The sequence below is a fragment of the Equus caballus genome, chromosome X (assembly GCF_041296265.1).
Source record: "Equus caballus isolate H_3958 breed thoroughbred chromosome X, TB-T2T, whole genome shotgun sequence".
NCBI lineage: Eukaryota > Metazoa > Chordata > Mammalia > Perissodactyla > Equidae > Equus > Equus caballus.
The window spans coordinates 65,217,111-65,240,778 of record NC_091715.1 but is presented as its reverse complement, the minus strand read 5'-3'; the positions used below and the strand labels follow the sequence as shown (position 1 = coordinate 65,240,778).

The window sequence follows — 23,668 nt, the reverse complement described above, 5'->3', positions numbered from 1 at the left end:
TAAAAGAGATAATATATATAAAGCACTTAGTGCATGCCTATAATACTCAATCTGTACACGCTAGGTATTATTTTTATTATGATTAATTTGTCAGGAAAAGGCCCGAATCATTTCTCAAGTCACCTAGGTCTCCTATATGCCAGGGCTGAGCTAAGTCTAGTGTAATCTCCTTTCCCAACCCTATCCATTATTTAAGGATTAAAAAAAAATGTGACTCTACACATTTTAGAAGTCAGGATACCTAACTCAGATAAGATGGACATTATCTCCATCAACGCCTACTTAAGAGTAAAGGGTTCTACAGATGACACTGGCAAGAATCCTATCAATTACATGTGACTTAAGAGTTACACTGCTCCTCATCTGGTCTTCTTCTCTAACTCATGTTTTTGTCTGCTCTGCTATTGTAGAGATAAGTACATTCTTACCTATGATAGACCAGGCAAACATCACAATCACCACAAAAAGCCGGACCATGAAGTTTATTGGTCCTGGCTCGGCCAAAAGTACCAGCCGGCAAACCAGCATTGCCACTGTCAGGGGAAGTATACAGTAACCCAGCACACAGAGGCTCTGAAAAAAAGATCTAAAAAACAACATACATCCATAAAGGTCATACACATAGCTGATTTGTATCATGATACAGTTTATTACACAGATTTTTATGTATCACAGATTGTTACCCTCCTCTAGATATATAATACATATACCCTAACATTGATTTTATGAGGATAGGCCTCTGTATTAAGCATATGTTGCAATTTTTCTCTCTCCATATTCTCCCTCCTCTCCTCTTAAACCCCTTAAGAGTCAACCATCTGGGATACAAGAAGATACTCTAATTCCTAGAGACCTCCTTCTCCCACTGAACCTCTGAGACAGTGGTTCTTAATCTTTTCTAGTTTATAGACCTATTTGAGAATTTGTTGAAAGCTGTGGCCAGTCTGTTCGCAAAAATGGACATAATCTTCTAACACAAAAAACTCTACCTATGATTTTAGGGGCTAGAGGGAGCATCTGAAGCTTATCAAAGGACCCCAGATAATTTAAGATAATTCAACCAGGTTATCTCTGTTCAATGGTTTTAAGAGAACTTTCTCTTTGGCCCTCATTTATTTTGAGTTTCCCTTTTAAAAATACCTAACTAGCCAGACTTCTTTAAAAATCTAAGATATACTACCTGGCAAGAGAAAAATGATGCATTTTAATAATACTCACATATTTCCTCCAAGAAGTTTTGAGTTGAGGGTGATGGTAACTGCACCAAACCAGACAATGACAAACACTTCCGCAAACTGGGGCCCTCCATCTTTTTCGCTATCTACAGAGCCTCTTTGAAGCATTCTGTGACGAGGAAATGGCATGAGAATTGCCTAATCTTTTATTTAGAGCAACAAAGTTAAGGCATGTGTTCTGAAACTTTGAATCAAAGAACTACCCTATACCTCACCTGCAGATCGGTGATATGTAGGCTGTATGAAAGGAAAATGCCAGAAGTATTTGGCAAGGCTCCCTTATTTCAAATTCCCAATGCCTCAGGACCATATGGACTGCTCCATTTGGCCTTGCTGGAATGTTTACATGGATTACTAAGGACCTTTTTTGGATAAGAAGAGGTTATAAAGTGAAGGGCCAAATGTGGCTCAAAGACCTAAGGTTGTTGGTCCATACAATACTTAGAATGATTTTAAATTCAAGTTGACATTACTTTAAAATTGGGAGGTTTCACATAAAAATATGTGTTTCTGGATTTTCCTGAAAAATCAAAAGAGTTTCTAATACCGGGCCTGTATTCCTACATGGCAACAATCAGGTGCCGTTGACACAGTAGCAGCTTCCTTCACAAGGGACTTCTGGTCACCAATTTACAATGCATGCATTTAGGTTACTTCTCTAGCCCTTAGACACATGTGAATTTGTAATCCTTGGGTTAAGGTTTTGATTCTGACATTTAAAAATGCAAACAGCCTATAAACCTATTTAGTTGTTGATTTTTAAAAATCAAAACATACAGATTATTATTAAAAGACTTTGCTTTGAAACTGAGTAGTTCAACAGTCATTTAAATATCCTCTCTTTGTCTAAGAATTTTACAGACGTAAACTGTTTTGAATTTTAGACTTAGGACACTTGGACTTGGTGTTATTTTTTCAGACAAATAATAACTAGCATCAAGCTCACAACCTCTTCTTATTACATAGTATAGAGAAGTCACACAGTAACTCTTGCCCCACTATGCTGTTTGCCAATACAGGCTTTTGTAGCCTATAGTTTTGCATACTCCATTCCAAGTCCTGACAATCCGATGCAAGGAATGCCAGCACTTATCACTTATTGTCCAGAATCCCTATTGTTTCAGCATGGTATGATAGAAAGAACATTAACTGGCCTAGAAGGCAGAAGACCTAGATACCATGCCTGGTTCTGTCACTAGATATGTAGAGTGGAGCAAATCACTTGACGTCTTGGGAGTCCAGTTTTCTTCTCTGCAAATAAGTGGGGTTAAACTCTACATAATCTCTAAAGTTAATTCTTCAAAACTAAAAAAACTATATGCCCAGAGCTTCTAATATAAACTCTTCCATCATGGCACTGGATTATTTCCCTTAATATGGTTATAAGAGGCACAAAAAATAGCACTCTATGAGGCTGGCCCAGTGGCGCAGTGGTTAAATTCAGGTGCTCCACTTCGGTGGCCCGGGGTTTCATGGCTTTGGATCCTGGGCATGGACCTACACACTGCTCATCAGGCCATGCTGTGGCAGCATCCCACATACAAAACAGAAGAAGACTGGCACAGATGTTAGCTCAACAACGATCTTCCTCAAGCAAAAAGAGAAAGATTGGCAACAGATGTTAGCTCAGGGCCAATATTCTTCTGCAAAAAAAATTGATATATATATATAGTACTCTATGTTGTTACCTAAATTGGCATGTGCTCAACTTACATTAAAAAATGCGTAGAGAAGCCATTAAGAAACTTATTAAATTTAGACATAAAAGGTTAGGCCTGGAAAGGACCCTCAACCATCTCCCTTTATACATATGGAAGAGGAGACCCGGAGAGGTTAGGCAGGAAGAGATGTGTAATTATGACAGAAGAATGAGAAGTCAAGGAAACATGAGGTTGATTCCCAGATCTACCACTGACTATGTGATCTTAGTTCAGTTCTCAATCTCTTTGAACCTGAGCTTGTTTGTCAAAAAAGGAAAATAATATTAACTTCTTGTTATGAGAATAAAATAAGAGAAGGTATTTAAAAGTTCTCTGCAAACTGGGAAAAATCATTATAAAAATTTTGGTTATTAGTAGCTATCAGCAGAGTCAGAATGAGAACCCAGAACTGAATCCTAGTGTAGTATTTTTTCCACTCCGCCAGTGGTTATATTCCCCTTCCAATGGAACTTTGCTTTCCTTCTTCTGTCTTCTCCCTTTACATACAAGGCATATGGAAAGCATAACACTTTGGAACATGATCTTGCTTTAAACTCTACCACTTCTCTGTAATTTATTCTCATTCTCATTCATATTTTTAGTAAGATTTAAAAAGACCTATGTTTGCAAATAAACAGAGCTTAAACCTACAGATATTTAATTTAGTTTAATGATGGGGAGGTATATGAGACTAAATAAATGTTTATTGAACAGAAACGGCTAAAAAGGCTAAGAAGCCTTTGGTAAACAGAGGTGGGCATAATTTTCACATCTTTAACCCTATCACTCTTTGAACTGATCTGGAAAGTTGACTGACTGTTTAGATTTAAATACATAAGGAGTACACTGTGTCATAGAATTATTAAATGACATATTCACTCAAAATTTCCCTCAATTTGAAACTCCCCAAAATAGTCTAGTCTATCTCAAATGACAAAGAAAGGAAATATAAGTACTTACAATGCAAGTGTCACACAAAGGATCAAAGGGCCCCATAAATCCCCTAGAAGGCAAGAAAAGGCACAACATTGTTAAGAAACAACCATGTAGTATTTTCTATCTTTATTCCAATATCCACCTCTCCTACTCTAGGAATTCAGACATCAAGGCTCTCTGTCTGCCCAAGCCTTCCTACTTCTCCAACCCCTCTACTTGCCCTCCTGCTCCCCAATTCTGAATGCCCTTCTTCATAAATCCTTTAAATTTTGTTCACTTCATATCCCACTAATCATCCCTCTCCCCACCTAAGCAGCATTCCAGCATGCTATAAAGACCAATGGGCAAGGAGTCAAAAGACTTAGGTGCCCCACCCTGCACCCTGAGAAAGACTATAGCCAAGTCACTTCACCAGTTTGAAACTACATTAGACAAGGCAAGTATAACCAGGCTTATCTCACGAATACGAAAACTTAAGCTGAGAAGAAAGTGACTTGCCCAAGTTTATATAAACAGTTAGGTGTCAAAGTGGGACCAGAACCTAGGTCTTCTGATTCCTACTTCTGATTTCCACTCTGCCACACTGCTTTACTTTTGTAACTATTACATTGAACTAGTATGTAACTGCTGTTCTTATAGGTGAGAAAACAGCTAAATATTGGTAGTTTCATAAGGTTAAACTTTAACAAATAACATTAAAGCTTTTTGAAAACTATAAAAGTCTCTGCCAAGATTAGGTCTAAGCACAGTGGTTCCCAATCAACAGATGTTGGTTGATTAATATGCCAACACTTCAGTAACATACAGCTTAGAGCACAACTACCTTCCTTAGCCAATATGAAAAAAGGTACATATAACACTTCTAACTTAAACCTTACAAGTATACAACTTTACCTAAAAGATGTATGCATACTTTCATTTTTTTTTAATTATATAAGTAATTTACATCACTGTGGAAAGTTTGGAAAAGATGTAAAAAGAGTTGATCTTCACATTCTAATAAAACTATTGATGTTCTTATTAAATTTTTTAACTTATCAACTGAAAAACTGATTTCAAGTACAATTGACATTAACACATTGGCTTTTTTTAATGCACTGAAGATTTTTTTAATTTATAAAAAAAATCTGTAACTATTTTAAAACTATTTTCTTATTGTTATAAAATATATATAACACAAAATTTACCATTTTAGTCACTTTTAAGTATACAGGCACTGAGTATATTCATTGTTGTGCAACCATCACACCATCCCTCTCCAGAACTTTTTTATTTTCCCAAACTGAAACTCCAACACATTAAACAATAACTCCCTATTTGCCCTTCAGCCCCTGGAAACCACCATTTTAGTTTCTGTCTATCAATCCAACTACTGTAGATACCCAATATAAGCAAAATCATATAATATATGTCCTTTTGTGTCTGGCTTATTTTACTTAGCACAGTGACTTCAAGGTTCATCCATGTTGTAGCATGAGTCAGAATTTCACTCCTTTTTAAGGCTGAGTAACATTCCACTCATGTATGGTATATACCATGGTGTATATACCACATTTTGTTTATCCATCTATTCGTCGATGGATGTTTGAGTTCTTTCCACTTTATAGCTGTTGTGAATAATGCTGCTATGAATATGGGTGTACAAATATATGTTCTAGTCCCTGCTTTCAATTCTTTTGGGCACATACCCAGAAGTGGAATTGCTGGATCATATGGTAATTCTATGCTTAATTTTTGGAGGAACCACCATGTTATTTCCCCCATTGGCTTTACCATTTTACATTTCTACTAGAAATGCACAAGAGTTCCAATTTCTCCACATCCTCACCAACACTTGTTATTTTCTGTTTATTTGATAATAGCCATCCTAATGGGTTTGAAGCAGTACCTCGCATTTTTTTCTTTGTTAATTATTTTTAAGTCATTAATTTTTTCCTTGCCACTTTGCCAAAGGCTATGATAACGGGGCAGGACGGCAAATTTTGGCCATGACTTGCTCACCCTTTGAGCAAGCTTATCTACCTATCCCCACAAGGTTTGGGAACAGACCTTAAAATAGGACATAGCTAATATTCATCACTAAACAGCAAACTAACACACTGGTTCTGTGTTATGACTGAAGCAGCCTTGCTTTGAACTGGGCCACAGCAGCAGGTAAAAGGATATCTTGACATCTGGGATAGCAGTGGTAGAGTGGAAAGGGCATTGAACTTAAAAATTAGGTTCTAATCCTGCCTGTGTGATCATGACACTCAGCTTGCCTGAGACTCATTTTCTTCATCTGTAAAATAGGAACAATAACTCCTACTTTGCAAAGTTGTTGCAAAGATTAAAAAAGATAATGCAGAGCAGTGACATTAGCAACAGGGCGGAGTGAGCACTTCCATTAGACTCTCCCTGCTAAGATACAATGATAAGGACATTCATAAAGCAACAGAGGACACTCACACAACACAAAAGATGTCTGAGAGACCAACACAGCCATAGGTCTGAAGGTGGAGGAGCTGGGTCTCCGGGAAGAAGTAGAAGGAAGTAAGGGGATCTTCTCTCCTTCCCCTAGTGGCAGCAACCCAGGGCAAGGGACCATGCAGAGGAGAGGAAGCAGGGGCAACTCTCTGCGGGAAGACCTTCGCTTTCCAAATTCCCTCATAGTTGGTGGGAAAGCCCCATAGAGAGGTGGCTAAGTTATTTCAGGGATGTATTCATCAAGAAAGCACCCCAGGAGAGCAGAAAGTGGGGGAAGAGCGAGAATGCCCCTAGGATCACACATGAAGGAAAGCACTCCTCCACCCACCTGGCGCTCCAGTTCAGCCCATTGGCTAGAGTGCCCCAGCATATGTTAAAAAAGCAGCAGCAGTGAGCGAGTGAGCCAGAAATCCCAGACAGGCCCTGTCAACATAGATTTTACAAACTGGCACAAATGCCAGGCACCATGGCAGGCTCAGAATACACAGCTTCTGATCAGCCCCCCAGTGGCGGGAGGTGGATTCTGTGACCAGATACTATTACTATGCAATGGCACAAATCCACACCATAAAACAGTATGAAATAATATATTAATGCTCCAGACTACAAGGAAAATGACAAGCACCTAGAAGTCAACCCTGAAGGTACAGCAATTTTCAACATAAATGATATAGGATTCAAATAGCTATCATAAAAAAAGTCAACGAGTTACAATAAAACACAGTTCAATGAAATCAGGAACAAAATTAATGAACAAAGAGAATTTTTCATAAAAGAGATGGAAACTAAAAAGACAAACCAATCAGAAATGCTGAAGATGAAAAGCAAATGAAAAATGGATGAGATAAAAATCTGGACTCCCTGAATAATGGAGCTGATATGGAGGAGAGAATTAGCAGTCTGAAGGACAGAAATATAGAAATGCTTCAGGTGGAGGAGGAGAGATAACTAAGACTAAAAAGAAATGAAGAAACTCTCCAAGAAATAACTGACTCAAATAGGAAATGAGACATAAGGATTACAGGTATTCCAGAGGAAGAACAGAGGGAGAACGGAGCATAAGTCTTGTTCAAAGAAGTAGTAGCTGAGAACGTCCCAAACCTGGGGAAGGAGCTGGAAATACAAGTAAAAGAAGCCAATAGAACTCTTAATTATATCAATGTAAAAAGACCTTCTCCAAGGCACATGGTACTAAAACTGGCCAAAGTCAGTGATAAAGAAAAAATATTGAGGGCAGCAAGGCAGAAGAAAATAACTTACAAAGGAACCCCTATCAGGCTTTCAGTGGATTTTTCAACAGAAACCTTACAGCCTAAGAGATAGTGGAATGATATATTCAAAATTCTGAAAGACAAAAACTTTCAACCACAAATACGCTATCCAGTGAAAACATCCTTCAGATATGATGGAGAAATGAAAACGCTCCCAGATAAACAAAACCAGAGGGAGTTGATAACCACAAGACCCCCCTTACCAGAAATTATCAAGAAGGCCCTCATACCTGAAAAAAAAGAGTTTACAAAGCCTTGCTCAAGGAGATAAACGGGCAGACAATATCAGAAAATTGCAGCTCTATATCAAAACAGGTTAGCAAACAATTATAACAGTAAGATAAAGGGAAAGAATACATCAAAAATAAATACGATCTTGTCATTTTAACAAAAACCTCAAAACACAAGATGGAATAAGTTGTGACAACAACAACTTAGAAGGGGAAGAGAAAAGGGATGGAACTGGCTTAGACCAAGCAAATAAGAGGCTATCAGAAAATGGACTATCTCATCTACAAGATTCTTTATACAAACCTCATAGTAACCAATAACAAAAAATCAGAACAGAGTCACAAATGATAAAGAGAAAACTGCCAAAACTATCATTGAGAACTACCAAACTGAATTGGAAGTCTGAAATACATGGGAGAAGAAACAAGGAAAATACAGAATAAATGGAAAACGATGGATAAAACAGCAGCATTAAGCCTGCATAAATCAATAATCACTCTAAAGGTAAATGGCTGGAATTCTCCAATCAAAACACATAGAGTGGCAGGATGGATTAAGAAACAAGACCCAACAATATGCTGCATCCAGGAAACACATCTCAGCTCTAAAGACAAACACAGGCTCAGAGAGAAGGGACAGAAGATGATATTCTAAGCTAACAGTAAATAAAAGAAAGCAGGTGTTGGTATATTTATATCAGACAAAGTAGACTTCAAGATAAAACAGGCAACAAGAGACAAAGAGGGGCAGTATATAATGAGAAAAGGGACACTCTACCAAGAGGACATAACAGTTATAACCATATATGCATCCAACAGAGGAGAACCAAAGTACATAAAGCAACTATTAACAAATCTAAAAGGCAATATTAACAACACCACAAGAATAGCAGGAGACCTTAACAACCCACTTACATCAATGGAAAGATCATCCAGACAGAAAGTCAACAAGGAAATAGTAGATTTAAACAAAAAACTACACCAGATGGACTTAATAGACATATATAGAACAGTCCATCCAAAACCAGCAGAATACACATTATTCTCAAGTGCACATAGAACATTCTCAAGGATATGCCATATGTTGGGAAACAAGGCAAGCCTCAACAAATTTAAGAAGATTGAAATCATATCAAGCATCTTTTCTAACCATGATACTACGAAAGTAGAAATCAATAACAAGAAAAAACCTGGGGAAAGGACAAAGATGTGGAGACTAAACAACATGCTACTGCAAAACCAATGGATCGTTGAAAAAATTAAAGGAGAAAGCAAAAAATATCTGGAGACAAATGAAAGTGAAAATACACCATATCAACTCATATGGGAGGCAGCAAAAGTGGTCCTAAGAGGGAAATTCATAGCAATACAGGCCCACCTTAACAAATAAGAAAAATCTCAAATAAACAATCTTAAACTAGATCTAACAGAATTAGAAAAAGAAGAGCACAAAAGACCAAAGTCAGGAGAAGGGAAATAATAATAATTAGAGCAGAAATACATGAAATCAGAACCAAAAAAAAGTAAAAAGGATCAATGAAAAAAGAGCTGGTTCTTTGGGACATAAAGAAAATTGAGAAACCCTTAGCCGGACTCACTGAGAAAAAAGAGAGAAGGCTCAAATAAATAAAATTAGAAATGAAAGAGGAGAAATTACAATGGATACTGAAGAAATAAGAAGGATTACAAGAGAATACTATGAAAAACTATATGCCAACAAATTGGACAATCTAGAAGAAATGTATAAATTCTTAGACTCATACAACCTCCCAAAACTGAATCAAGAAGAAATAGAGAATATGAATAGAGCAATCACAAGAGGTTGAAACAGTAATCAAAAACATCCCCAAAAATAAAGGTCCCTCTGAGAATAGGAACAAGACAAGTGTGCCCACTCTCATCACTCTTATTCAACATAATACTGGCAGTTTTGGCTAGAACAATTAGGCAAGAAAAAGAAATAAAAGGAATACAAATTGGCAATGAAGAAATGAAACTCACACTGTTTGCAGACAACATGATCTTATATATAGAAAACTCTAAAGATACATCGGAAAACTACTATAAATAATAAACAACTACAGCAAAGTTGCAGGGTACAAAATCAACTTACAAAAATCAGCTGCATTTCTGAGCTGGCCTGGTAGTGCAGCAGTTAAGTTCTCACAAACCACTTTGGCGGCCCAGAGTTCACCAGTTCAGATCCTGAGTGCAGACCTATGCACCGCTTATCAAGCCATGCTGTGGCAGGTGTCCCACATAAAAAGTGGAGGAAGATGGGCACAGATGTTAGCTCAGGGCCAATCTTCCTCAGCAAAAAAAGAGGAGGATTGTTGACAGATGTTAGCTCAGGGCTAATCTTCCTCAAAAAAAAAAAAAGCTGCATTTCTATATTCTAATGACGAACTAGCAGAAAGAGAACTCAAAAATATAATCTCATTGGCAATCACAAAAAAAAGAATAAGATATCTAGGAATAAATTTAACCAGGGAGGTGAAAGACCTATATGATGAAAACTATAAGACATTATTGAAAGAAATCAATGATGACATAAAGAAATAGAAAGATATTCCATGCACACAGATTGGAAGAACAAATATAGCTAAAATGTTCATACTACCTAAAACAATCTAGATTCAATGCAATCCCAATCAGAATCCCAATGCCATTCTTCACAGAAATAGAACAAAGGATCCTAAAATTGATATGGGGCAAGAAAAGACCCAGAATAGTGAAAGCAATGCTGAGAAAAAAGGAACAAAGCTGGAGGCATCACAATCCCTGACTTCAAAATCTACTACAAAACTATAATAATCAAAACAGCATGTTACTGGCACAAAAAGAGACACACAGATCAATGGCACAGAATTGAAAGCCCAGAAATGAGACCACACATCTACGTACAGCTAATCTTCAACAAAGGAGCCAAGAACATACAATGGAGAAAGGAAAGTCTCTTCAATAAATGGTGTTGGGAAGACTGGACAGCCATATGCAAAAGAATGAAAGTAGATCATTATCTACGCCATACACAAAAATTAACTCAAAATGGATCAAAGACTTGAAGGTAAGACCTGAAACCATAAAACTCCTAGAAGAAAATCTAGGTAGTACACGTGACATCAGCCTTAGAAAGATCTTTTTGAATACCATGTCTACTTGGACAAAGGAAACAAAAGAAAAAATAAACAAGTGGGACTTCATCAGACTAAACAGCTTCTGCAAGGCAAAGGAAACCAGGAACAAAATGAAAAGACAACCCACCAATTGGGAGAAAATATTTGCATAGCATATATCCGACAAGAGGTTAATCTCCAAAATATATAAAGAACTCACACAACTCAACAACAAAAAAACAAACAACCTGATCAAAAACTGGGCAGAAGATATGAATGACATTTTTCCAAAGAAGATATACAGGTGGCCAATAGGCACATGAAAAGATGTTCAACATCACTAATCATCAGGGAAATGCAAATCAAAACTACACTAAGATATCACCTTACACCCGTTAGAATGGCTATAATCACCAAGACAAAAAATAACAAATGTTGGAGAGGATGTGGAGAAATTGGAATCCTCATACACTGCTGGTGGGAATGCAAACTGGTGCAGCCACCATGGAAAACAGTATGGAGATTTCTCAAAAAACTAAAAATAGAAATATCATATGACCCAGCTACCCCACTACTGGGTATTTATTCAAAGAACTTGAAATCAATAATTTCAGAGAGACACATGCACCCTTATGTTCAATGCAGCATTATTCACAATAGCCAAGATATGGAAGCAACCCAGGTGCCCATCTAGGGACCAATGGATAAAGAAGATCCGGTATATATACACAATGGAATACTGCTCAGCCATAAAGAAAGACAAAATCATCCCATTCACAACAACATGGATGGACCTTGAGGGTATGATGTTAAGCGAAATAAGCCAGACCGAGAAAGACAAACACCATATGATTTCACTCATATGTGGAAGATAAACTAACATATGGACAAAGAGAACAGTTTAGTGGTTACCAGAGGGGAAGGAGTTTGGGAGGTGGGCATAAGGGGTAAAGGGGCACATTTATATGGTGACTGACAAATAATAATGTAAAACTGAAATTTCACAATGTTATAAATTATGATGACCTCAATAAATTGTTTTAAAAAAAGATAATGTGTGGGAGGCAAGGGGAAGGCACTAGAATAATAGCTACCATGTATGTAGTGGCTACTAAATGCTAGATGCTGAGCAAGGCGGTTGATATTCAGTGTTATCTCTAATCCTCACCAACAGGTACATGTTACTATCTCCACTTTGACAGAGTAAGAGACTTGAGTCTCAGAAAAGTTAATCTGTCTTATCCAAAAATCACACAGCTAGTGATGGAACTACTGTTCAAACTCAGATTTGTCCACGCTCTTTCCACTCTACACCAGAGGTAGCCAATCATGTGTGAGCTCCAACCCACAGTCTACCACATTGAAAAAGATTCTGACACTGCGTCTAGTATCCACACAGTGATGGCATATTTGCCACATATCTGACATCTTTATATTACAGCTGAAATGCTGCCAAAATAGAAGGTACAGTCATGTACCACTTCATTGTAACTATTCTCAAACAACTGATTCAATTTTTCTGATAAAGGGTACTAAGATAACCAAGAATACTCAAAAATAAAAGGTCTAACAATTTTTAAGAATAAATTGTAAATAAGAGCATAATTTATTGCAAACACTGTTTAGATAGAACTCTTGAACAAAGAAGTCATCAGACTAAATGATAGCTCTGAAAACAGAAATGTCAATAAAGGTATTATTAATCTGTTAATCCTTAACGGGTATTAGCTATTATTCTAATTTAACATTTAAACATTTTGCCTTTCCCTTGGAGATTGTTAGCTCTTTGGCTGAACAAAGTCCCTGTGTGTTTGCAGCTTCCAGAAACATTTTTTGCAGTGCCTATTATAGCAAGTGAGGATATATATATAGTCTATATTTATTGATGAGGACAAGATATTATGCAAAATCTTCCAATCTCTGAAATTCCATTCTAAACTTTTAACTTCTTCCAAATTTTCATTTACATATTCATTTATATATTTTTTCCTCCTGCAAATGATGTCAGTTTTATAACCACAGAGCCTCTGCCTTATAAAGTACTTATGATAAGATACAGTGAGAAGCAGCAGATTCGCAAAAACCTCATATACTTACAATCTCTCAAAAGAGTATTACTTTTCCTTGGATATAAAACATGCATGAATTTTTTTCCAACAGCTTTTAGATCACGCATCTGAAAGACATAACAACTTGTATTGTGATGACCAAGGTTGCCAGGCAGAGCCCTCACTTAGTTTGCTAAAATTTCTTTTATTTCTCTCTCCTGAGAGCCCTTCACTGAATTTGAGAGCTAATAACTACAGTTTAACTCCTTCACTACAAAACCAGAGGGGTACAGTTTTTCTATTAACTCCTTTTTCTATTAACTTTTTTTTTTTTACTAACTTCTTAAACCAACATCTAATTCTTTACCATATCCACCAGCTCTGTTTTAATTTTTAAAACTCTGTAAAACAGAAATATTGCCCTCCTAATATGTTACTTAAAGAAACTAAAATAATAACGCTACTAAAATGTGCTTTGCAAAACAGCATCTGACTTTCAGTTTATACATGATTAGGTCCTAACGACCAATTAGCCTGTTCCCTAGCTACCATATTCTTCCCAATATATAAAATAAATTAATTTACAACATTCCCACTCAAACTGGTAAATAAATCCTAGAAGCCAGACTAAAAAAATGAAGACACTTGAGGAAGGGTACGGTAATACAAATATAACCTCTCAAAATGTAGTTGAGATAATTCTGTCCTAATTTTTTCACCTAGAAATTTCTTCATGTCCTTAATAGCTCTTTGTAAACATGATTTTTAATGGTTGTTTACCATTCCACCACATAGAGCTAGCATAATTTACTTAATGATTATCCCTTCTGTTGTTCAATTTTCCCATGTTATAAAGAATGCTGTAACGAACATCTTTGTATATTAACATTTTTCTGTGTTTTTAAAAATAATCTTTTATTTAAAATTTTTCCTTATATCTGGAGAAGCAGAATTATCACCTTTAAAAGATTTGGATATTTTAAGATTCTTAATACCCATTATAGCCAAACTGCTTTCCAAAAAGGCTATACCAAATTATTATCTGGGGAAGAATCTGAAATTTCAATAAATAAAATATATTGAAAATCAGTGAACCAAAGAAAAATATTACAAAGTGTTATTAGTTATTTAGTCCCATGATACTGAACAGAAGTTCTCTCAACTAGTCTAACTTACAATGGTATTCTGAACAGATTCATTTAATGTGGAGCTGTCAAATTCCCGAATGCGAGATCTCATAGGAATGGTGATTTCTCCTTCCACAGGGATGTCTTGGGAGATGGATATATCTGAAAGGCCTGCAAACTGAGAATAGTTAGGAAAAAAATTAACGCCTAAAATATACTGCAGCATTCCTCAAAAACATCATTATTTCCTAGAGAGTAGGAACTATGTTTTCTAATAGGGTTTATGCAGTCTTTTAAGTAAGGTATTAGCTCACAAGACATTAAACAATGCAGTTACCTAAAATTCTCAAATATTTTTTTAATTTAAAGAATGAGATGGCATATGATGGAAATTATAAAGTAAATGGCATAGACACTTTCTTGCCCTCAAATATTTGGTTTCTTTCAAGCATGAAATCTTCCCATGACACAGGCTAGCAAGATTGCAGAGCTATTAAAAAGTGACCTTTCAGCAATCACATCAGAGCATGGTCACAATTCTGTTGCACTTCTGGTCCTCAGTACGATCTAGTGGCCTCTGCTGGCTAAAAATGAGCATTATGTGAAGCCTAAAGGGAAACTGGAAAGAACAGGGAAATGGCAAAATACATCTTGATCTACACTCTTTTTACCAGGTTACTTAGCAACGACAGATCAAATAACATTTCCAAAATGAATTGCAAACTTTTAAACTCTTAAGTTCATCTGCCAAATTTGATTATTATGACTGAAACTCTGGAATCTTCAAATTCCTAAGAAAACAGAAGCAATCCCTCCTCGTATGGTTTTTGGCCCAGTGGGCACAATATTTAGTGGTCAACAGATGCAGGGAAATGAAACATGAGACAGTACACTGAACTTTTAGGAAGAACAAGGTTGTTCAAAGAACTTAACAATAACTTCTCAATCACACTCTTTATAAGAGAAATACAAACTAAAACTACTTGAAATAAAAATTTTCACCTATTAGACTGGCAAAAATCTAAAAGTTTGACAACATACTCTGCAGTGAACCTGAGGGCAAAGAGTACTCACACTCTGCTGGAGGGGATGCAAAATGGTACTACTGAAGATTAACCTGGCAATATCTAGCAAATTTATATATAGATCACCCATTGACTCGGCATTGCCACTTTCAGGAGTCTAAAGTGGCAAAAATACAAAGAGACATATATGCAAGGCTCTTCATTACAACACTATTTGTAAAAGTAAAAATATGAGAATAACTCAAATGCCCATCAACAGAGGACTAGTTAAATAAACTATAGTATGTCCACATAATGGAGTACCATGCAGCTGTAACAAGGAATGGGAATATTGCTAAGATTTATTAAGGAGTGTTAAATAAAAGAGCAGCATGGAGAAAAGTTTGCATATATACTATCATTTCTCTAAAAAAAAGAGGGGATACAAATATAGATACATGTCTGAATGTTATCCTTTAAATGTAAGAAATGTGTAAGAAATAAGTCATATAATGTGACTTAAGTCATATGTAATGTAAGAAATAAGTCACATGATTTTGTTTTAAAAGAGGCTTCCTATTGAGGAAAGGAGGAAATAAGGCAGAGGAGACAGGGAGAGTTGCTATGCTTCTTTGAATACACATTTTTCTGTATACATGACTTGAAAGTAGATAGTTTACATAATTATGAAACAAAATTAAAATTTAAAAGCAGTCCCTATAACTGAAAGAAAAATGAACCAAATGAACCTACTGTATGTTGAATTAAATACACAACCACACAGAGAGTAACTATTTCAAGTGACTTTACAACACTGTAATTTGACTTCCAGTTAGGATGTAGAACGCTAGAAAGAGCATCCCTCCCACCAGAACAATAAGAAGCTAGATAAACTACAAAATCTAACTCTCCTTGAGCCCATCAGAGAGCTAAGGCTGTAGCACAACCAAGTAGCCTGCATGAAACCTAAGGAAAGACAGGTACTTCCAAGAAGAGATGGGACATGAGCACTGGTTCATTTGTAGCAAAAGCACAAGAAGACCATGACACTAAGCATCACACAGATCATTAAGAATTCAGCTAAAATTTAAAATGAATTGCTCAAGGTGAAGTGTGGACTAGTATGAGAGTACAGAGCCCCTGGAAGCATCAGACACAAGGGGAGTTCCCACCCACTTGCAGGCTCTTCGCTACAGACTTCCATTAGGACCAGGTGTGGGGGAAGAGAGCGGCTGCCACTCCTGAGAAAAGCACGAAGCCCCGCTCAGACTTTTCTCCCCTACGGAGAAAGAACTTCACAGCTGCTGAGGGAAGATCAGCAAACCCTGCTGTCTCCAGGGCACAGGTGAAGACCCACTGTGGCTGGGGAAAAAGGAAAGACAAATTTCTCTACTCCTGGGGGAGGGGTAGGAAACCATCCTGAGGCCAGACCATTAGTCTCCCTCAGTTGGGGAAGAGACAGGATCACTGCGAAAGTCCCACCCAGGAGACCAAGGGACCCATGGCCTACCTAAAATGGAGGCTGGATCAAGAAAACAAAGAATCCCCCCTCCCAAGTCCCCCAACCAGGCTAGCAAATATGTAGTAACAAGAAACAGCAGTCTACTAGGGGTGCTAGGGGTGAGGCTAGAGCTTGGAGAAAGAGGCTCTATTTTCTGCAAGGGCAAAGGGAAGGCAAAAAGCTGAGCGTGGAACAGAAACATTAAGAAAAACAATGGGATAACCTAGCACTCACCTTAAGTACAAGGTAATAGGAGAGGAATTTGAAGCTGGTGATGCATTGAAGGTTCCCATAGCAAGGACAAAACCCAAACACAGTTCAACTACTGACTAGATCGACTTAACCCCCACAGTAACAACTAGCAGAAAAGATGTGCTATTTCCAGGCAGTCTCTACTGTTCTCTATGTGATGGCCAGCATTCAATAAAAAATTACTCCCCACCACAAACACATACACACACTAGAAAAAACAACCCACTGTGACAAGACAAAGTAATCAATAAAACTGGACTCTGAGATAACCCAGATGTTAGACTCATCAGGAAACAAAATTTAAGATGACTATGATTAATATGTTAAAGGCTCCAGTAGAAAAAGTTATATGCGTAAATGATGGTGAATTTCTGCAAAGAGACGGAAACTCTAACAGTCAAACAGTAATGCCAGAAATAAATGAACATAGTAACAGATGAAGAATGCCTTTGACAGCCTTATCAGTAGACTCAACACAGCCAAAGAAAGAAATCTGTGATTGGTCAGTCAAAATTATCCAAACTAAAACAGAAAGAGAAACATTAGAGGAAACTGGGTGAGGGGTATATAGAAACTCTCTGTACCATTTTTGCAACTTTTCTGTATGTCTAAAATTAGTCCAAAAAGGTTAAAACAATACTCCAGAAAAAAATGTGGTGGGGAGATAGGTGAAATAAGAATAGCAGAATTTTGATAGGTATATGTGGTTTATTATATTACCCTTTATTTTGTTTATATATTTGAAAGCTTCCATAATAAAATTTAGAAATATATCCTTCCTTGTTGCTGCCATTCCCTCAAACTACTCTCCTTCCTCGTCTCTTCCATGGTCAAACTGCTCTTCACTCCTCCACTGACTTCATCCTTTGTAATCTGGCACTGGCCTCCCCACTGTACTGATACTGCTAATAGTGACCTCATAATTACGAAATATAAGGATCCTTTCTCAGTTTCACCATCTGAATACTCTTCAGCGCTTAATGTGTAAACCACCCCTTTGTGAAGCAGTATTCTCTCTTCACTACTATGACACTGCCCTTTCAAACTCCAGGATTACTTGTGTCAAGTTTGCTACCGTTAGGGGAGGCAGGGCAGTGCAGAAGGAATGAGCTTTGAAGCCAAACTGTGCTCTGCCCTCCCTTGAAAAGAGCACTGCTATTAGATAATACCTGCACAGCACCTAGCACATAGTCAATGTCCAACATACAGTATTTGGAGAGTATTGATTAAGAGTATAGGCTCCTGGAGCCAGCCAGCCTGAGTTCAAATCCCAACTCCATCATTTACTACTGATATTGAGCAGGTTCCTTAACCTCTCTGTGCCTCAATGTCCTCATCTGTAAAACTGAGATAATGGTGCCATCATCGCAGGGTTGTTGTCAGGAAGAAATGTATTAATACATGTAGAGCACTTAAGAGCAGGCTCACTGCAGGGGCTAGATAAATCTTAGCTCAGGTTCAAGATTCCCAGGGAGTTGATTTCAGTTCTGTCACTGTTGTATAATAAAGAATCTGGCTGGTCTTTGTCTCCTATTCCTGGAATGTAGCCTCTAAACCTTTTCAGTTTCCTAAATGATAGTAGTATTTTTGTTGTCCACGGTGGGCCCTAATAGTTTAGCTAATAGGTGAGTCATGGTAGGCCCCTAGACAGTTTATGCTAACAAGATGACTCAGCATGGGGGCTAACCACCCCAGAAAGACCCAACACAAGATTAGAAGGTTGGGGCTTTGAGTCATGTGATACAAACCCAGCCTCTGGAGAGAGAAGGAACCAATAATCCAGTCAATCATGCCTACATAATGATACCTCAATAAAAACTCTAGATACATGGGTGAGCTTCCCTGGTTGGCAATATTCTGCATATTGTCACACATTGATGTGTCAGAAGGGTAACAGGGTCCTGACCCCACAGGGAGAAGAAAAGGAAGCTTTGTGTTAGGGACCCTCCTAGATATCACCCTATGCATCTCCCCCTTTTGCTGGTTTGGACTGTATCCTTTTGCTATAATAAAACTGTAATTTTAAGAATAGTGCTGTCCTGAGTTCTGTGAGTCATTCCAATAAATTATGGGGTCTAAGGGGATCATGAGTATCCCTGAATTTGTAGTCAGTAGGTCAGAAGGGAAGGTGGTCCTGGGAACCTCTGAATCTGTGGCTGGTATGTGAAGTGAGGGCAATCTTGTGGCAGACTGTGCCCGTAACCTGTGAAGTTTGGCCTAACTCCAGCTAATTGCTTTCAGAAGTCATTGCAGTCACTAAAGTGCCATTGTAACTCCCACCTTATCCCCCATCCCAACCCTTCCTCAGTATCTCTTCTCAGGAGACTTAGTGACATTGTTCAGTGAGCTGAGCCAGGATCTGTGGCCCTCCAGCCCCACGTATAACAGAAAGGACTTCCAGGCCCTCAGCTAGTAGACCATGCTTTTTGACTAGCCCCTCAGTGGAGACGAAAGGTTACTTGGCCCCCATGTCCCTCCTCCCAGTGCAGGCAAGTTTGTGCACATATATGCACATGTGCACAGAAACACACACGCACACTTTGCTGCCTTGCTTGGGCCAATGAGGAGAGAAGGTAGAGGCAGGGCCAAAAACATACAGTAAAAGCAGGGACTGCAGCCTTAAGAAAGTGGTTGAAAGCAGATGGATTATACTATTAACCAAACTCTTGGAGAGAGAAAGAGGGGGGTCGTGGCATCAAGCAGGAACCAGCTCAGTCCCTGAAGCCTGGTTCCAAAAAGTGAGAAGGGAGTGGCTAGTGGCATGGTCTCTAGCTAGCCCCTTCACCTGGGACCAGCTTCCTTCCAGACCCTAGGCTACAGCCATTATTATAGTTCTTTTTCCTGCTTCCTAATTAGGCAAGAAACAGGCATTACCCAAGATTCTGTCTTTTCAACTCTATGCAGATGACTCCTAAATCAACATCTAGTCCTGACCTCTTCTGAGCCCTGAAGTCCAGGTTTTAGAGTCCAACTGCCTGCTGGGTATCTATTGGATGACCTGCCAATAGCTTAAACTAAATATGTCCGAAAGTGAATTAATCAACTTTTAGGCCCCTTATCCCCCTTTTATGTATTTATGTTCAGGGCATCACTATCCTCTCATTGGTCTATAGCCTTGCTTTTCAAAATGTGGTATTGGGTGCAGCAGCAGCAAGACCTAGGAGCTTGTTAGAAATGCAGAAACTCAGGCCAGACCTACCAAATCAGAATCCGCAATTTAACAAGATTCCCCAGATGACTGCTATGCACGTCGAAGTTTGAAAAGCACTGATCTAAGACACATTCTCCCTAGCATGCAAACCCTCAAGGAGTCTGCCTTTCTCAGATCCTGGTCTCTCACCACTGCTGTAGCCCAGGTAGCCATCACTTCTTCCTGAAACCACTGCAGCAGTTTCACTGCTCTCCTAGATTCCAGACATTCCCCATGGTAACCCTTCCTCTATCAGGTTGTCAAATTCATGATTTTAAACGCTTCCCTCTTCAAAAATTTCCACTGACTCCTCATTGCCTATTAAACCTCCCAGCTTAGTAGTCAATATGAAGAAACAACACTTATTTGCATGACTGTTATGTGCCAGGCACTCTACCAAGTGTTTTACATGTGTTAACTCATTTAATCCACCTAACAATCCTATGAGCTAAGTATTACAGTATCTCCATTCTACAGATGGTGAAACTGAGGCATGGAGGGGTTTGGTAATTTCCCCAATATCCCACAGCTTGTTAAATGACAGAGCTTAGAATCAAACTTAGGCGATTTAGCCCAGAGCACACATTCCTAACCACTGTTCCATACTGCCTCCCTAACTCAGTAGCCTTATCTTTTAAGGCTTACCTCCTAATATTTCTCCATGCTTAGCTAAAGTGATCTATCTGTTGTTCTATAAATACATTAGCACCTCCCAACCTCTGTACCTTCCCCAGTGAGAGGCTGTGTAACATTAAAGGAAATAGTCTGGGCTTCAGAAGCAGACCTAGGTTCAAATTTCAGGCCTGGTTATGAGACCCTAGGGAAATCATCAAACCTCTTTGAGTCTCATCTCTTTATCTGAAAGAAAAACAGAGTTAAAAAACCATGTAACTGAAATGGTTGCTATGAAGTTTAGAAAATATGCAGAGGATGTCCAACACAATCCTGGCACATAGCAAGTGCCCAATCACTGATAGCTCTTATGGTCACCTAGAATTTCAAATCCTATCCACCCTTTCAAATACAACTTCTACCTCATAGCTTGCTTCATCACCCCAACTGGACATGATAGCATCTTTTAAATTTCGTTAATATTTTATGTGTAACTTTCTATTAAATACTGCCTTATTTCGGCATTGTACATTTGTCTTATCCCTACAAATTAGACCATAAGCACCTCAAGGGCAGGTCATTTGTATTCCCTACAGCAACTGGCATGGTGCATTAGCCATTGTGGGAGTTCAATAAACATTTTTGAATAGAAGTGGATTGGATACTAAGTAAGGAGTGACCAGAACCACTGAAAATAATTGAGGAAAGCTTCATAAAAGATGGATGGGGCAGTTTAGATGAAAGACAGTAACTAAAAACAGCTAAGCACCTATAACTATGTCACGCCATGCACTATGTGTATATTAGCTCATTTAGTACTCTCACTAATTCTGTGATGAATTACTACCCCATTTTTCAAATGAGGAAACTGGGGTTCAGAGTGATTTCCTCAAGGTCACAAGCGCTCCGTGAGAACTTGGACCTACTCTCTCTCATTGCTGTATCCCCTAAAAGAGTGCATGGAACATAACAGATGCTCAATAAAATTTGTTAAATGACTGAAGAGATGAACAAATAGAGCTAGTAAGCAGAACCAGAACTAGAACCAATTTCACCTGACTCCCAGTTCAGTCCTCTATTAAGTTGCCAATTTAAAACAGAGGAAAGGGATGTACCATTTTTTTGAGCAACTGCTATATAACTAAACATTGTTCCAGAGGAGGAACTTGGGGGCAGAATGTAGAGTTAATTATTCTCTTCAGTTCATGGCACTGATTGTATTAGATACCTTACATAAATTATGTCATTTCATCTTCCTAAAAACTCTTTGAGGCAGGTATTTTTATCTCCATTTTACAGGTGAAGAAACACTCTCCATGAAATGAGTTGCCTAAATTCACGCAAGTGGCAGAGTGGGTGATTCCAGCCCAGGTAAGTTTAACTCCAAAACCTGTGTTCTTAAATACTTGTCCAGGCTTTGGGCTTGTACTTGCGGTGGATATCCTATCCCCTGTAAAGACAGGAGCAAGAGCATCAGGAAGAGGATTGCAAGGAGCTGAGACAGGAAGGGCAAGGATTAAACCAAGAAAGACTACCGGGGTCACTGAACGAATCAATAATCAAGTTATAACGTCCCATGGGAAGCAATCTTTCATTAATCCTAGAATGCTGCTACTCCAACAAACGCTAGTGACAAGTCTTGATAAAATGCGGGGCAGCAGGACCAAAGATACTTAAGAAATCACCTAAAGCTCGGCACTTAACCCAATGTAGGGGACGACGACAAGCCCTGAGAGTATGGGAAAGGAAAGTGAATGGGAGTTTCACGAGAAGGTGTGGAAGGCACGAAGAGGGCAGGGTGGAAAGCCGTTAGCTCAAAGAGCAGGTGCAGTGTTGGGACTGGTTCTGGCATCGGGTACAGGAAAGCCCTGCCGGGAGGAAGGGGTCTGGCTCTCTCACGCCACGAGCCCGTCACCCGACTTCCTTAAGGCGCACTCTGCCTCACCCTCGGTCCCTTTTGTCGAAGATCCCAAGCTCACCAGGGGCCTGGGCGATGCTGTCCCCGGGTCTCCTGGAGACTCCGCCGCTTCCGCCATCTTGGCCCTCCTTCTCCCCGGTCGCTCCCACAGGCTTTGCGGAACCTGGGACGTGGAGGCCGCGGCCGGTCAGCGCGTCATCGCGCGACGGCTGCGTCACCGAAAAGCGCCTAGCAACGGCGGCGGACCCGGCCCTTCCTTGTCCCTTGTCCTCCGGTGTCAGGGACAGGTCCGTGTCGCCTCGCCTCGCTTCCTCGGGGCCACGGGTCCCGCCAGACACGTTGCCCTTTAACACTCAACCCCGATTCTCAGATCGCTCCGTCGGTCTCGGGACCACGGCTGCCGTCTCTACTGCACCGCCCCCACGCACCCGGTTCCGGCTCTCAGGAGTAGGCTCGGAGTGCCCGTCCCCAGAGCACAACTCCTCGTGGAAAAAGCCTGCTCCTCCCCCGGCCGCAGGGAAACTTCAAGTTTCCGTGCTCCTGAATAAAGAGATCGAGCCCACCCTAATCAACTTCCCTCTGCCGTTGCCCCCTGCCGGCATCTCTGCGCTTCTCATCCAGCTTCCTAGCCGCTTCCCACTTCCTCGACGTGTGTAAACTAATATACTGTCTCCACACCGACCTCCAAGATTACTTTTCTCCCTCACTCCATTTGAGGGGAGGGGAAGCTTCTCTATATACCTTGGCCAAAATTTTAATCCCACTACAACTTCCAAAGTTGCTGAGCGGTCTCGGGCAAGTACTGAAAATGTTCAAGATCTAAAAAAGGGTGATTATTTTAAGAATAACTTTTTGAAAAAAACCCTGCTTGTCCCAACCTCTATTCTCTACTTCATCCCGGGCCTTTTTCAGTGTTTCTGACTCCAGTTTACCTCCGCACTAGGCTAAAATAAGGTCAAGAAATACACCCATTGTTGATGCAGCAGTATTCTGGATGCCAGAGTGCCCTTAGGGGATGTGAATACCAGTTTTCCCCTTTTAACAAACAGGGTAGCGGATGGG

General features: G+C 39.2%; 1 protein-coding gene across 2 annotated transcripts in view; it reads right to left on the bottom strand.

Moving 5' to 3' along the window:
* The window catches only part of YIPF6 (Yip1 domain family member 6), a 29,118-nt gene extending 5,874 nt beyond the window's left edge, over positions 1–23,244 (bottom strand). Inside the window, exons 1-6 of one of the 2 annotated variants that reach the window (XM_001504869.7) lie at positions 22,668–23,244; positions 14,179–14,307; positions 13,052–13,130; positions 3,896–3,938; positions 1,219–1,344; positions 429–586 (exon numbers count right to left, since the gene is read on the bottom strand). In XM_001504869.7, the coding sequence (XP_001504919.1) occupies positions 429–586; positions 1,219–1,344; positions 3,896–3,938; positions 13,052–13,130; positions 14,179–14,307; positions 22,668–22,724 (592 nt within the window). In that variant the 5' untranslated portion in view covers positions 22,725–23,244. Of the gene's footprint in view, positions 1–428; positions 587–1,218; positions 1,345–3,895; positions 3,939–13,051; positions 13,131–14,178; positions 14,308–22,633 lie in introns of both variants that reach the window. The other variant, XM_023634301.2, reaches the window with a different exon arrangement.
* Between the last annotated feature and the right edge of the window lie 424 nt (positions 23,245–23,668).